The sequence below is a fragment of the Schistosoma haematobium genome, chromosome 3 (genome assembly GCF_000699445.3).
Source record: "Schistosoma haematobium chromosome 3, whole genome shotgun sequence".
NCBI classification, from domain to species: domain Eukaryota; kingdom Metazoa; phylum Platyhelminthes; class Trematoda; order Strigeidida; family Schistosomatidae; genus Schistosoma; species Schistosoma haematobium.
This window is the reverse complement of record NC_067198.1, coordinates 16,928,280-16,944,689: the sequence shown is the minus strand read 5'-3', so window position 1 is coordinate 16,944,689 and position 16,410 is coordinate 16,928,280. Positions and strand designations below refer to the sequence as shown.

The following is a 16,410-nucleotide window of genomic DNA, read 5'->3' as shown; positions in this document are numbered from 1 at the left end:
CATCAAACTATTTCTGTTTATTTCCCAATGTTTTGAGTATTATTTATAAAATTAGTTTCATTGAAATCTTTAACAAAATTAATTTAACTGAAGGTGAGTTTCCTAAGAACTTAATGGATTCAATAGTTCTTGAAAAAAAAATTGACATACCACTTATTTAAATCAGTTTTTATCACCATACAAGTTTGACAGAAATAAGCATCAGCCCAAGAAGCCATAGCACATCAACACGGGGAGATGAATGATAATTAAAAAATATATATCAGTACCGATTATACTAAGAAACACTAAATATTGGAGGTTGCTATTCGAAGGATAAGAATGAGTTTGAGGAATAAAGTGTACGAAATAATAATAAAACTCAAAACGTAGCGGAAGATAAAGTCTAAATGCATCTGCGTCACTGTGACTAATTCTGAACTGAACGTCTCCAATTACCGATGACAGTTATTAACTAGAATCCATTCAAAAAGATCTGGGTCTACTAACGAACCTTAGTCAAATTGTCAGTGACACCATGGATTGATATCATGCCTTGATTCGGTCGCCGCAAAGTTTCTTCCAACCCATTCGTACGCCAGATAATATGGTGAGCGGTTAGATTTTCTCCTGAGACAACTCATTAGTATTCAACAAAGAGACTGTTTACCGAACCAATTACTCGAAAAGACGTTGGATACCAGGAATCTGAGAATGCGATGAAGCGGCTTCAAATACTCCGTACTTCTTTGACTAATACTGACTTGCTACCGAAACTGGCACCATACAAACTGAATATCAACAAATTAAGATTTATTTCCTCGGTTCAAACTTAAATATTTCAAATTAATGTAGATTTTGATTTTACATTCTGGAACAGCGCGTTTTTATGTTTATAATCAAGCATTTCCAAGAATACTTTGGAACTTCAGAATCCTAACAGGCATACCATAAATACTGAAGTGTTTGTTTTATTCGAGTTTCACATCATTAAGAACTACATAAACACCAGCGCATTTAAATGTGAAGTTAGGAAACTCTTAGTCGTATATAATTAGCGACAATATATAATGAACTAGTCGCTTTAAAAACAATTACCTGGCTGCTGAATTAGTAGACAGTAGTGCAAATCCAAAATTTATTAAAATCCAAGCCGAAAATATTTTGCTTACGGACTTGCAGTTGTCCTGGGTGGATTTTAAATGATAAAAATAGATACAGACTAGATCTACTTTCATCATACTACGGCCAATTATTTCACTTTTTGGATCTCTTATGATATCCCCCTTTTCTGTCTAACTTTAACTACTTGATGCTGGATTGTTCTCCCTAAATTTGTGGTCATCGTAGTCACATGGAACATGAGTAATGTGTTTTGAAGAATAACAAATAATTTTATTTTCCGGTCTACAATTAGACATTTTGAGATCAAAGTTATGACTTCAAAGTATAAGCACATGATAAGGCTTCCAGTCGTTCCGAAGAGAAGTTTTCGCCAGTGCTGGTAAGCGATTTTATCTCCGACCTGAATATTTCCTCATGTAATTTAACTTAACAGAGTCTTTGTCATTTCCCCATGAAGCTTTAAATTCCTACCTTATGTTATTTCAACCAGTTACAGTGATTAAAGTGCAATCAGCTTATGATTTTCTCACTTTTGCTGAGGGTTAGTTACCTCTATATCTAACCCCAATAAATGGTGTCCCGTCAACTTAGTATTTAAGGTATGCTAAATCTCCTAGTAGGATTATGGATTTACTCGAGATTATTCAGAAGCCTGAACACCAGTTGTAGAGATATTTTTGTTGTTAAAGATAAATAAAATCCACAAGCTTACAGCGAGCAAACACACTGTGAAACCACGAGTGGGTGTGAGTTAAATATCCATATACATTTTTGAGTGTCAATCTAGTGTGGATAAATTATTGATTACCTGTATGTTACAAACAATAGGAGAATACATTAAGGTTGATGTGAATGGGCTTGCTACACTTTACAGCTCTATACAGTAGTCAGAAGACTATTATGGTACTATGTACTGAATACATAACATATTTAGAAATTGAAATAGTAGAGCTGGAATTTCTCGAAACTGGAAACATTTGGTATGATCGCAAGTAGTTTGAGTGCGAATTGTATGATTATCGTACATTGAACAGTTTTTGCAGATGAGCGTTTACAAACATTATGTAATTGTGGAAAAATATCTCCGTCTTTTTGTCCGTTGAAAAGCTCCTCTTACACATTGCTAAATGATTAGAAAAACTAATATGCTATCTTCCAAACGTCTCACATAATTTTGGTGGAGTTTTGTTCTCTGAGCTGGATGGTTTGGTCGTGGAGCTTTCATCGTTCTTCTGAACGACATCATCAGCACAAACTTCCACCAAAATCATCCACCTGAGCTACAAATCTTCTCCACCATCTCACATAATGCACTGAAGTCAAACGCGTTTACACCATAGGAATAATATTAATTTTATCACTGCGACAGTAATCTCGCTTCAATCTATGTTTTGAATAAAACAAAGTACGAATAAAAAATGTGGATCTAATTTAAACTACTGACTGTAGTAAATAGTTGAGTTATTCGTTCAGCTCAGTTTAACCACTTTTGGTGTTCCATTACTACTCACTGAAGTTTGTGTTACTTGTGTAGTACTGCGGCGTTTATAGAAATACTAGTATATAACCCAACAGTGAGCCGTAACTATATTTTGTGGACAAATATCCTTGCACATTGCAGACAACAGGGTAGCATCTATTTACTAGAGACAGCATAACTTGAGTCGAATCTTCTTACCCAATAAAGATAACTTACATCGATCATATTTTGTCTGTCATTTTCCCAAAATCGAGTAAATATCGATTTGTTTCTGTCTCACAGATCCTGCTGAATATAACTATTATTGTAGAACTTCCTGTTTTATAATGGTAATTCTTAAGAAATTTTATAAATTGATTAGACAAACACAAATGTTTCCAAGTGAATGTACAAAACAACATTTGAAATTGATTCATATGTAGTCAAAACTTTGACTTCAACCAATACATGTATCTCGATAATAGTACACAGTTAAATTATCCAGAATATTTGGAAAAGAATAATAATTAAACGCGTGAAAATAACGTACAATACTTAGTAAGCATAAAGGAAGAAATAATATTTGATCTTAATTATAGTACACCTTTAAAACAGTTGATAAAATAAGAAATAAACAGTAAATATTATACTCGTAAAATTTCTAACGAATTATTATAACAAATGGCTATCCAATCTGGTTGTGTTGATGACCATTGAATTTGATTAATTTCACCGGCAGCTGTATATGCTAGAATAGGATCTTCTATTGCTCTTGGCATAGACTGAATATCCCAGATAAGAGCTTGACAATCTTCAGATGCTGTACATAAATGACAACTTGAATGTGGTGCCCAGGCTAATCCATTTACAAATGCTCTGTGATTGTTTAAACGAGCTACTGGAGTGCATGGTACACGTAAATCCAAAATAATTATCTGCGGTTGTAAAACAATATAAATCCAAAAAGAACATCAGTATACTGAAAGATAGGTAAGCATATTGTGCAAAACAAAGAGGCTGAGATCTTTTCAGTAATTGTTAAATCGAAATAGCTACTAAATTAGAGCGAATTAAAGAGAGTGACCAATTGATTACAAAACAAGTATGCTTTTTCATATGTCGATAACACGTTTCATCTATCCAAAGATATAAATGATATTACGATAACTGAATTCTGCCTTGAGTCTCTATGGTATATATTCGAAAGCTTTATCAAGGGTAGTATCCCTACATTTGGGACAGATTGTAACTTAACGTTTAGTATATGAATCTGCACTTATATAAGAGTGGGTTAAATTGAAATTTGTATATTATACTACTTTAAAACTAACTGTAAGCCCATTTCTATTATGTGATTGCATTTTTGTACAAAGTGAGCGTTGAAATAAACTGAAAGAGATCAAAGCATATATTGAACGGAATTATTATTATTATTTCACTTCACATGAGAGGATGGGACAATAATCTTAACTTTATCTACAAGTAATGGTATAGAGTTGTGCAAACAGACGGTAAAAACATGAATGCAATTGTAAAGAATTGGATTTGAGCGAACCATCGTTCCTGAATCAATTACCGTAAATGAACTTTTTACTCTATCTCGTTATATTATGTATCAACATCTGTCGACATATACTTTAAAGTAGGTCTCTAAAATTGCATAGCCATTTGAGGTGTGTTAGAATGGCCAACCACCCGTACATTAATGTTTTCTGACTTAAAGTACAAATTTCCCTGGTTTTCACAACCGAAGTACGTGAGGCAATGTTCGGACGCCTTAAGCACGGAAAAAGGAAGTACATGTAGTGAAGGTCAATGCTATTTATAACAAATATGAGATTACTAGGATGGCTCATTAGTCACATCCTATCTGAATGATTAAGAGCTGTCCAAAAATGAAAATATATTTACATAAGAGTTATAGGGTTACTGCAGGTTTAACAAGAAGATTCCTGAGATAGATTGACAAACGGGACAGTGGATAATTCTTTCTCCTATGAAAGTGTGTTGCTTCAGATAGTTACCCCTTTCCCCTTGAGTAACATCTCAACTTCAGTAATCTATTCAACTTAATGAGGAAGGTGTGAACGAAAAAGAAAGCGAACAAATAAATAGTAATAAGGCATTCAAGCTATATGAAAAACAAAAGGTCCCAGCTTTTGAGTATCAAGGTAATCTAGCATCTACCTTCGTTATACACGTTTATTTTCTAAATTTCTGTCCACAAAATAGCCGCTTTGTTCGAATCGGTGATAAGATGTGCATAAATAACGTCCTAGTAATCTTCCTTTGAACAGTAATAAACGTGAAATTATTTTATTTGAACACGTAAATATTGGTACAAGAGAGCACCAAATATATATGCGCCACACAAAACAATGAGGATGGGAAGAGAGAAAAAGAAGATAAGGAGCGTAAAAGAAAAAAGAACAATAACGACTAGATTAGTGTAAAGTAGTGTAAATAATAATAAACGTGAAAACTTCTTATTGAGCGATTTTAGGGAAATGTCTTTGGTCATTGGCAGAAGCCGTCGTTTTTAGATCTAGTACAGAATGCGTTTTCTAGTTAGTTGGTTGATAAAACGAATAATGTTCGTATAAAAGCCATCTGACACGTGTTATCATCAAAATATACCTTGTAATACATATTACAATCGGGTCTGCGATTATATAATCCTCAGGATCTTACATTGATACTTTCATAATAAAAAAGTTATTCAAGTCTACGAAACAATTCGACTTATTAACAAAATCCAACATCATTAGTAACTATCATAGTATCAGGTGTTCCTATAAAAACTAGAGTGCTTTATCCAATTATGAAAATATCAATCGAATATATGGTGAAAAAGTGAATAACTAAAACAAATTACTTCTACGGAGTCCATTGCAAATGTCGCTAGATAGTTTGCATCTTGCTTATTCCAAGCTAAGCGTAAAAGTGGGGAATGATTTGAATCTTCATACACGATATTAGAATGCTCCAAATGCCGAAGATCAAACATACGTACAGAACCATCTGCACCTAAAAAATATGATCAGTCAAAATCCAATTACTTTACCTGAGACAGAATAGCATGGAATTATGGACAGTTGTATTTGGACTACGAAATATATGACAATTTAATGGAGAAACCGAAAGTACCGATGATCTAAAGCGAAAACCACATGGAATGTATCTGAGTTGTCGCTTATAATAATATTATTGAACTTAACAAAACAAAGTAATACATAACATTACTTTAAACGATTGTAAAACAAGTTGACAAATACGATTTTGACCCGTTTTAAGCATGCACGGTTCTATTTTGTCACATCTCATATATATATATATATATATATATAAATGCATATTCCTACGCTCTTTAATTTGGTAAAGAAGAAAAGTAACCAAAACCTTTATGGTGTGGAATAAGTGAGCTTGATGATCAGGCAGATGGATGGCTTGCGATACTTACACACTAGTCATGTGTTTCTGAAAAGTGATGTATAATCAAGTTCATTTCATGTTTGCAGGTGAGTACGTCATTGTTACACAGAATGGCTCATATTTTAATGACGAGTTATTTTTTTCTCTGGTATCTGTTCATTCGGAACATCCCACCAGTAGTTCCGTCACATTATTCATAATTGATCATACGTAGATCAAGAGATATTCACTTCAGCCTGTTATAACAGCTACTTCACCTTAGGACTTTTATGGCCGTTGCTTGTCTGTTATCCCTAACATATAATTATTTAATTTAGTACTTTTGTTCATATAATACTACTAGAATTTTGCTGATTATCACAGTTAACAAAGAACCAGCTAACATCATGCTTATATAAGCTAACAACCGGTAGTTCACAAAATTATCACCTGTTCCTTCGTTTGCAGTTCGAAATGCTTCGTAAACCGGGCGAGTACATCGTATTATTCACTCTCCTAAAATTCTGTGGTTATATATGACGTACCATAAATAATAAATCACAATCTGTACATAGATAGGACATTAATGGTATAAAGCTGATAATTAGTAAAGCCGAATCATTAAATTCGGAAAATATAAAATAATATGACCCAAATACTTAATAAATGAATATATATTGAGTGCCTTCACTTTCAAATATTTCTGGACTGCTTATTTCAATTTCAAAATATGTTGCTTAATTATGTTATGTATTCGGTAGATAGTACCATAATAGTGTTCTGACTACTGTATAGAGCTGTAAAGTGAGAAAATTATAAACTGATTGCATTTTAATCACTGTAACTGGTTGAAATAACATAAGGTAGGAATTTAAAGTTTCATGTAGTTCTTCATGGGGAAATGACAAGGACTCTGTTAAGTTAAATTACAGGAGAAAATATTCAGGTTGAAAATAAAACCACTTACCAACACTGGCGAAAACATCTCTCCCGCCTCCAGCACGACTGAAAGCTATGTCATATACTTCTTTGTCATGGGCTATCAACTGAGATTCTACACGTCCACTTACGACATTTGTATGGCCGATCACCTGCTCCGTCTTTTGAAGTAACAGTTAAGATAGATAATTATATAAAGAAACTGTTAACAAGTTTCATAAATACAACAAAACATCTTCTATAGAAGATTAGCCTTAAAGTGGTCCAGTACGCTAGTTTACATTGTATAAGTAATGTAAACGAGAGTTTTGGAAAACCGTTTTGACGTTCTTGCCTCCGACTGAAATAGGCTCTTGAACACTTCACAGACCAGGTCAAAAGATGAAACAACGATTTTCAAAAACAAACCCCTAGTTTGCAGAGATTTTTTCCGTACCGAAGGTAAATTATCAGACGATCGATGAGCTTCAGGGCAACAAGCAATGGTGGTCTGTCGCTCTATTTTCTATGTATTTTTCATCAGTTAAAATGAAACAAAACTAAACAAAATACAACCAAGGAGACTGATTTAAGTACTTGATCTTCGATTCATATTAACGTTTTAAACTCTGGTGCATGAACTGAAGTTCGGACAAGTGCAGTGTCTGACGCACTAAGCACCATATATTTTCGAAAACTAAAGTAACTTATATTCAATCGGTATTGTTTGGCTTGTATCTTCACATTGAGGTTTAAGACTGCAATTGATCAGTCTATTATTGGCATATATGCAAGGATGGATAGTGGCTAGCAGTGGAATCCAGGACTGACGTTTCGTCCTATTTGGGACTCGTCAGCTGGATGTACCTGCATCTCAGAGTTGATGTTCACTCTGGGACTCGAATTCAGTACCATTCGCTTCAAACTCCATTGCGTTATCCACTCAGCTACCGAGTGCTGATAGCCACTTGCTTGTGCAACGAGGTGAATTTAAATTCATTTGGTATTGTTTGGTTTGTATCTTCCCATTGAGGTTTAAGATTGTAATTGATCAGTCTGTTATTGGCATATAGGATGAAACGCGCGTCCTGGATTCCACTGCTAGCCACTATCCATCATTGCTTACAAAGCTTGTGGATTAAGGCAATGTCGAGGCATACGCACAGTATGCACATATGCCAATAACAGACTGATCAATTACAATCTTAAACCTCAATGGGAAGATACAAACCAAACAATACCAAATGAATTTAAATTCACCTCGTTGCACAAGCAAGTGGTTATCAGCACTCGGTAGCTGAGTGGATAACGCAATGGAGTTTGAAGCGAATGGTACTGAATTCGAGTCCCAGAGTGAACATCAACACTGAGATGCAGGTACATCCAGCTGACGAGTCTCAAATGAGACGAAACGCGCGTCCTAAATCCCACTGCTAGCCACTATCCATCATTGCTTACAAAGTAACTTATTTCCTGGTAGAGACATTTTTAATTTAGGGGAGATGGCTTATCAATATATAATATCAAGATGGGTGAAATTTTGCTCCACAAAGTAGTAAAACTGATTCTGACCGTAATTCTAAAACTGATAGTCAGTTGCAAGAGGTGTACTATGTTTACTTAGTGAAATCACTTGGCGTTTAATAAGTCTCTGTCACTCAAGACACTTTCCCCCCTTAATAAGTGTATACGGAAAGTCGGTAAAGTAGTTCAAATGGTATTTGCATGATTCTTACTTCAAGGGCCCAGATAGTGCATGTAGTATCGATGCTAGAAGTTCCAATGATATTCGGGTCTACTTCATTCCAATCAAAGGAAGTAAGTGGGGCGCAATAATCCGAATTTTTATTATTATTCAATAAGCATTCATTTTTAACTTCAGAATCTTCATTTATTCTCCAAACACGAAGGTAATCACCACTTGTGGCAAGTAAATCAGGGAAAATACACTTTGTGTCAGGGATCCACATGATTTTTGACGTTGGGTAGTGATGTGCGAACGTACTTTGTACAACGAACTCTCCTTGTTCATCGTCTAGGTATATTACTTGGACTTTATTATTGTACTCCTCAATGAAACTACCCACAGCTAAACGAAAGCGTTTATCTGGTCTGACAGACCAGTTCATGCTGAAAATACACCAAGGAGCATTGTATCTATATATCTCCTTTCGTTTAGTTGTATTAGACTTTGCACTAGTAGATGACTGATGTGAACCAATAGGCATGTTAGGAATAACACCAGGAGTGTCTGACATTGGAATAGACGTTTTCGATCTATGTTAAAAGAAACAAATAGTAAAGATTTTGATCAAAACTGGATATACATGTAGCTTAGTGAGAAATGAAAACGTGAACATTGTCTTAATGCATAAGAATATAAGATGTATGAAATAAATTGAAAGGAGGAGCGAAACAGAGATCTGCACAAACATTCACTGGTTTAGGCTTTCCTGTCTCTTAAAAAACTAAAACGGAGTCAAAAGAATAAAAAATAACAAGATTCATAAAACTAAAGATAGCGACTAGACAAGAAGTATGTGTGCATATACCAAATGTCCACATAAAAGATATGACGACCTAGTCGCACTTAATTAAAAACGAAAAGGAGTCAAGATTTAGTGTCACTTATCTCTAGTATGTATCTGAATCTACAGAAGAAGCTTACATTTCCCTAAATCTCCCAAGCACACAGTATTCTGTCTGTGAGAGACAAACAGCCATAAAGCGTTGGGAAGTATACCGTTTGGAGGACATTATTGATTAACATACTCCTCAGATCCATTCAGAGTGATCCCAAAACGCAATCCCATAAGCAACCACATGGTTAACGACATTATTGTGTCAAAGTAGCCAAATCAACAGTGTAAGTACCATAGGTTAGGATTGCAGTCCATGAAATAACCTACTACTTGGAGGCACTGAAGCAACAGATTCGAAGCTAGTATAAACTCAGATCTAGTTATAATATTGCGGTTAAAAGTCAACAAATTCCCTTCGATTTCAAACTCTGGGCCTTGCTTACTATATCAACCATAGAACTCCTTGTCTTTATACAACATTATAGTGTTATTTGAGTGTTTTGAACGGCCTACAGGATTATTATTTAAAAAGGTGGACCCAGTTATTAACATTAGTGTGACAGAACCGAGCATATATATATCGCTAACGAACTACTAATTACTATCATTTTAGTTGACAAATTTACAATAACCCCCACGTAAATAAACGTGAATAGGAAGCTTCCAACCTCAATCAGGAAAGGTCAGTTAGATATAACTGTAAATCACACGGTTTAAAAAATGACGTACATCAGGCCGATTTGTAGTGGATTATCTCCTAGACAATTTCTTACGCCTGGTAAACCAATCGCCTCGAAAACTGTTATTAAATAAATCCCAACGGTGTATGAATCTCAGAATGCAACATGATGCACCAGCTACAGTTTATTATTGAATAGCACAGATCACTAAGCCACAAGCACACAAAGCGAATCCCAGCAGAAATGCTAATGCGAGTAAATAAAGAGGTAAATTATTAGTCGAACAAAAAGCGAATGAAGAGTAGAGCCAGTTAATAAGATTAACGCACCTATGTATATCGGGAGGACGAATGACTCATCAAAGTTTTTAAGCAACTAACGTTTAAGCTAGAATGAGGGATATGTGCGTATTCTGTAACATGTGGTCAAGCATACATATATAGACATGGTATTAATATCAAAATATACAAACTGTAGCTATTTGAATAACACTATTTGCTAAATAAGCTAATCGAAGGCGCTGACAAGATTAAACCTTTACAAACCCATGTGTCGGAAAGGTTTTATAAATTCGAATGTAAACAATCCTTTAATTTAAGCCAGTTTCTTTGACAAACACATATACTTGGAAATTACTGTCTGTCGTTGAAACCTTGTATTTTCGACCACATTAGGTATACCCACTTACAAATAACGTTCTGTGGTAATCGAAGTCAAGTAGGTTTTTTGTCAAAGGCCAGACAATTTATCTTTATCTTTATGCTTACAACAATCGCTTCAAGGTCAGATAACGTCCTTCAGTGCGGCTGGAAAACTGTATTAAAAATCGTTGGACAATAAATGCAATTAGAAAATATTTTTCCCGAGAATCTGTGAAGAGCCTGATTTTTAGATTATAAATGTGGATGATTTACGTCAATGATCGTGGCCTATTCGAGTTGGACAATAATGGTTTGACCACCAAGCTTACGAGAAAACATTATGTGGTAGATACTCAAACTTAATTTTGCTGTGGTGCTAACTAACTGACTGATGTGTCACAGACTGGCCATAGCAAATAGTTGATTTAAACGGCGTGATATTTTATCATTGTGGAGCCGGCGAACAGTCACTTAGGCTTAGACAAATCACCTGGCAGTTAGGTCATTGAATGTAGCGGTAAATAAATCCCCAAAATAAATAGTTCTGTAAGTTTTCGACATTGGATGCTAGCCACATTAGTTTTAGTGGCCTCACCTAGCTGAAGGCGCTCAGTCATGCATCCGCACCAGATCACGTGTGGGAACGCCTTGCTCAACACCTACTGCCATCGCTAACCAGATCAGATCAGACAATTCCGATATATTGTGTAGGGCCAGTAAAATGTCACTGAGCCCTAGCCAAATCATCCGGCAGTTGGATCACTGAATGTCGAACAGATCATCGCTCCCTGCCAAGGTCATGTACAAGCGACGCGCATTAGTTAATCATGTGCCATGGACTGGCCCATGCGGCAGTGGTCTTACTTTCGCTTGTATCTACCTTAACTAATATATTTCTGTAATAACGTCTTCTGTGTTGTACAGTCTTCAAAGCATCTATGGTACCTTGATACGTCAATGGGGTAGTCCACGTAAGGTGCTGACCACGAGGTGTGACTTCGACGTTAGCTACTTTATCACACCATTCACATCTAACTCGAGTAGGCCTGCAATCATTTCGAGATAGATCATCTATGTTGGTGATCTACAATTGGCAATCGTCAAATACAACTTCTAGTCTCCTCGATTCTGTCTTTTGATTTCTCTTGGTGGGTACGAGTTATATTAGAAGGTGTTACTGGTAAAAGCGTTGTCAAACACTGAATACCTGTGCCATCTTCAAATTTGTCCATCATCGTCATGGCCAAGGATAATCATGACATACAAGCCAGTTACAAATCACGGATATGCGGACGCGGTGGTTGCACCGCTCTGTTTCCTTAACCCATGGTTACTAATGCACATCTTTAATAACATTATTTTCGTCCTATGCGATCATCAAGGTAGATACAGTAACCGAATTCCACATAATAATAATCCACGTTAGTTATTTCATTGTTTATTTAAACTCATAAACATTGTTACAAGGAACACCAGACAAATTTCCGCCATACAAATCAGAGGCACCCGACGTGGTTGTCCAAGTACTATTCATCCTTTTGATATCTGCTTCCGATTCTCGGTGCAGTGTGTTCATTGTCCATCCTCTTTTCCGTTTCCTTCGGGGCTCTACATTGGAGCTTGCATCGTGATGCAGTTTGATGATTTGCGTAATGTATGTCCTATCCACCAACGTCTTTTCCTAATTTCCTCTTCAGATGGAAGCTGGTTTGTTCTCTCCCACAGAAGGTTGTTTCTGATTGTATCCGGTCAATGGGCATTGAGTATCATTTATAGACCATTGTCTATTAATACTTGCACCTTTTTGACGATGGTTGTAGTAGTTCTCCAAGTTTCAACTCCGTACAGTAGAACTGCCTTGACGTTCGTGTTGAAGATTCTGACTTTGATATTGGTTGAAAGTTGTTTTGATTTCTATATGTTCTTAAACTGTAGGACTGCTGTCCTTACTTTTCCAATCCGTGCCTTTATACCTGCATTAGACCCTCCTTCTTCATCGATGGTTCTGACCAGGTATATGAAAGTTCCCACTTCTTCCAGAGCATCTCCATCAAGTGGTTAGGGTTGGTGTTCTCCGTTTTTTACTAGACGATCATGCTGTTTCCCCAGTATATGTAGTGACCTACTGATGTAGAGGCTTCTGTTACATTGGTTGTCTTGACTTACGTTTGTTGGTGTATATGGGATAGATGGGCCAGATCATCTGCGAAGTCCAAATCGTCTGTCTGCATGCAATCAGTCCACTGTGTTCCGTGCTTCTTCTGAGATGTGAAGGTCTTCATAATTTAATCAACCATCAATTAGCCTTGTCTGGCTCTGGTCTTCACTCATAATGCATCTATAGGCTACCGCTAATGTGCAGCATCGATGAATAGTCTATCGATTGAGTTCAGCATGATGTTTACGGTTTTTTCAGGTACATAACAGTGTCAAAGAAGTCTTCATAAAGCTCTCTTATCTACACCTTCAAACGCTTTCTCGTAATCTAGGTTATTTCTGTATGGTGATGAGTTTCATTCAATTTACTGTTGAACAATGACAAGTAATGTTGTATTTTGGTCAGTGCACGGCTAATTGTTACGGAATACAGCCTGTCGATCTCGAAGTTTGCCGTCTACCTAATCTTTCATGCAGTTCAACAACACTGGTAGCCACAGTAGTGAGATTTCGTTTTGTCAGTGCTTCATTTAACTATATCAGCTTCTCTCCTGGTTCCTACGTCTTACATGGATCTAAATTTTTTTATTGATGTATATACGATCGACCAGGTTCTCTGTAGTGTGATACGATGAAACTCATATAGCTTTCTGTAAAACTTTACGGGAGAATACGATGCAACCTATACCCATAAATCTGCAAATGCCTCATAATCCTCCTTTATTTCTCCCAACCCATGTCGTCCCATGATGTCTTCATACCCAGTGTTGTCTATCCAGACTTCGGCAGAATGGTCAGGTCGTTTCCTGTGTACTGTTCCAGGGTCTTCTGCAGCCTTTTATAAAAATAATCTCTGTCTTCTTCACGTTTATTGGTGGGTTCGTAGCACTGTATGACATTCATTATAATTCCCCCTTCAGTGTTTCGAAGGATACTTTGGTGGTTCTGGGTCCACAAGATTCACATCTTATGCGTGCTTTTTGCGCTTCTTCATATAGAATGAGTGTAGCTTCTTGCGTCTGTGGTTGTGAAATCTTTTTATGACTAGTGTACAACAGCACCTTCGTCGAAGCCATTCTTTTCTTCCAGAGTAGGTCCATTGGATTTCATTTTTCCCGCGCACGTCAAAGCTGTATTCCCTCATATTTGCAGCTACCTGGCTGGTACTTCTGGTCTCCCATATTACCTGAGCGTTCCGTTCACTTATAATAGTTGTTTCTCTGGTAATTAGAAGGGGTATCGAGCTCGTGACTTTCGAAGAACCTTTGCTTCCACCATAAGGCGTCATAATGTTTCTAAATGAAAGTCCTTTAGCTCTCAGGGTACAGATTTAATGACCCAAGCCACATTTTAGGTTAGTGTTTCCCAGTGAGGCTATTCTGTATGGGATGTGGTTGCTGACCATATTTCAAACCCCCCTTCATCTGGACCTTTGACCGGGATTAGCTGTAGTAATACTACATGCAGGAGAGCCCTTAATCATGGAATCAGATCGCCCAAACTAGTCGTCCAAACTATTATTAAATTACATAAGGAGAAACCTGAACCATTCTCACATGCGCTTCTTCGAGGCGTCCAATTTTTCTGTGACCGTTGGCTATCTTTGACCTTGACGACGCTTGATGGTGAAGATGCTACAGACATTTGGAGTTTGACAATACTTTAACCAGTAGCACCTTCTGAAATGAATCGCACCCACCAAGTGAAATCAAAATAAAGAAGATATATTTGATAGGCTATCAATATATCGAGGATCGTCTGATCTAATCTGGCTAGCGATTGAGGTTGATGTTGAGCACGGCGTTCCCACACGTGATCTGGTGCGGATGCATGACTGAGCTCCTTTAGCTAGGTGAGTCCATTAAAACTACTGTAGTCAGCATCCAATGTCGAAAATTTACAGAGCTATTTATTTTGGGGATTTATTTACCGCTACAATGGATTTCTCAATGACCAGTGTTTTTTAAGTCGACGTTAAAGAGGCTCGACTTCGCAAATTAATTGGCTAGGGCTCAAGGGCGCTTCATTGGCCCTACAGATACATCAAGAAATGATTGTTAGGTCCCTTTTATTTACGTGAATGATATACCATATTGTTTCGAATGGGGCCTAAATTGAGGGGAAACATTCGCATTAGTGATGAAATAATAGTGCTGCGAACTGTGTAAGGTCACGTACGTCAAATTCACAACGAGTAATGGTTGCCTAGTGTTGGGGACGACCTCAATACGAACTTTGCCGGTATCTGCATCGGACATACAAAATGCTTCTATGAGCGACCCCATCGTCAAGATGACTATGAGCCATGTCACCAACGGTTGGTCGTCTAAGAAGTTTGATGGTGACACGAAACAGCTGTATCAGCGGCTGGATTCGCTATGTATTGTAAACGACTACTTGATTTTCGGAGAAAGAGTGGTTGCGCCAGAATTCCTTCGTGCAAAAGTGCTAAAACAGCTCCACTTTGGTCATCCGGGGGTTAGACGAATGAAATCCATAGCCAGGAGTCATGCATATTGGCCGCCAATGGATCAAAATGTAAAAGAATTAGTTGAGAAATGTATGCGGTGTTAGCAAGCGGCAAAGGTGAACGCCAAAGTTCCACCAGTTTCATGGCCACAACCTGATCATCCTTGGTCCAGAATACACGTCGAATTTGCAGGCCCAATTAACGGAACCATGTATCTAGATGTAATCGACGCCCTTTCGAAGTGGCCAGAAATCAACCCTATAATACCACCAACGACGATTAAAACAATACAAATCCTCGCAGGAATTTTCCCTCGAAATGGTATACCGGATGCCATTGTATCTGACAACGGTTCATAGTTCACCCCCAGCCAATTCCAGTCATTCTGTCAACGGCTAGCCATAAAGCACTTTCGGCCACCACCATACCACCCGCAGTCGAATGGGCAAGCAGAAAGGTTTGTGGATATTTTTAAAACAGCTTTGGCTAAGTCAAAAGGGGAGGGGACACCAGCGGACACGTTGCAAAATTTCTTAAATGTATACCGAACAACACCAAATGAGACGTTGCCGGAGCGAAAGTTCCCAGCAGAGATCCTCATGGGAAGGAGACTGAAGACGATCCACAGCCTGATGTGTCCAAGTAATGTAACGACACCAGAACGGACAAAGTTTGAAAAGCAATCCACTTACAAAGCAGGATTTTCTGTGTTTGCCCGTGACAACAGACCAACCCATGGTCCATGGATGAAAGCGCGATTGGTCAGAAGAGTTGGCCGAGTCATGTACGAAGTTGAGGTAGGCAGTGACAGGTGGCAACGCCATCGGAATCAGTTACGCAAACAGCTAGCCCCAGACCGCCCATCAACCGAAGTAAATATTCCTCTTGATATCCTGCTAGACACATTCAACTTACCGGCAACCCCACCAAAAGAAAAACCTCAACAACTAGCGGAAGCACGTTCCAGAAGGTGGCCTCTCCGACAGCG

The 16,410-nt window shown here is 37.5% G+C and overlaps 1 protein-coding gene across 2 annotated transcripts; it reads right to left on the bottom strand.

Annotated features, from left to right (window-relative positions):
* Positions 1 to 1,024: 1,024 nt before the first annotated feature.
* On the bottom strand, positions 1,025 to 10,961 carry DCAF7_1 (ddb1 and cul4 associated factor 7; the record flags this gene model as incomplete). 2 transcript variants are annotated; one of them, XM_012938627.2, is made up of 5 exons in its annotated part: positions 1,025 to 3,498; positions 5,439 to 5,590; positions 6,942 to 7,074; positions 8,629 to 9,169; positions 9,665 to 9,717. In XM_012938627.2, 5 exons carry the CDS (start codon positions 9,715 to 9,717, stop codon positions 3,208 to 3,210), a joined length of 1,170 nt encoding a protein of 389 aa, XP_012794081.1. In that variant the 3' UTR covers positions 1,025 to 3,207. The 2 variants fall into 2 exon arrangements, with proteins under 2 accessions (XP_012794081.1, XP_051069106.1); XM_051213159.1 differs by adding an exon at positions 10,922 to 10,961 and having other exon boundaries at positions 1,025 to 5,590; positions 5,628 to 7,074; positions 8,629 to 10,400.
* Between the last annotated feature and the right edge of the window lie 5,449 nt (positions 10,962 to 16,410).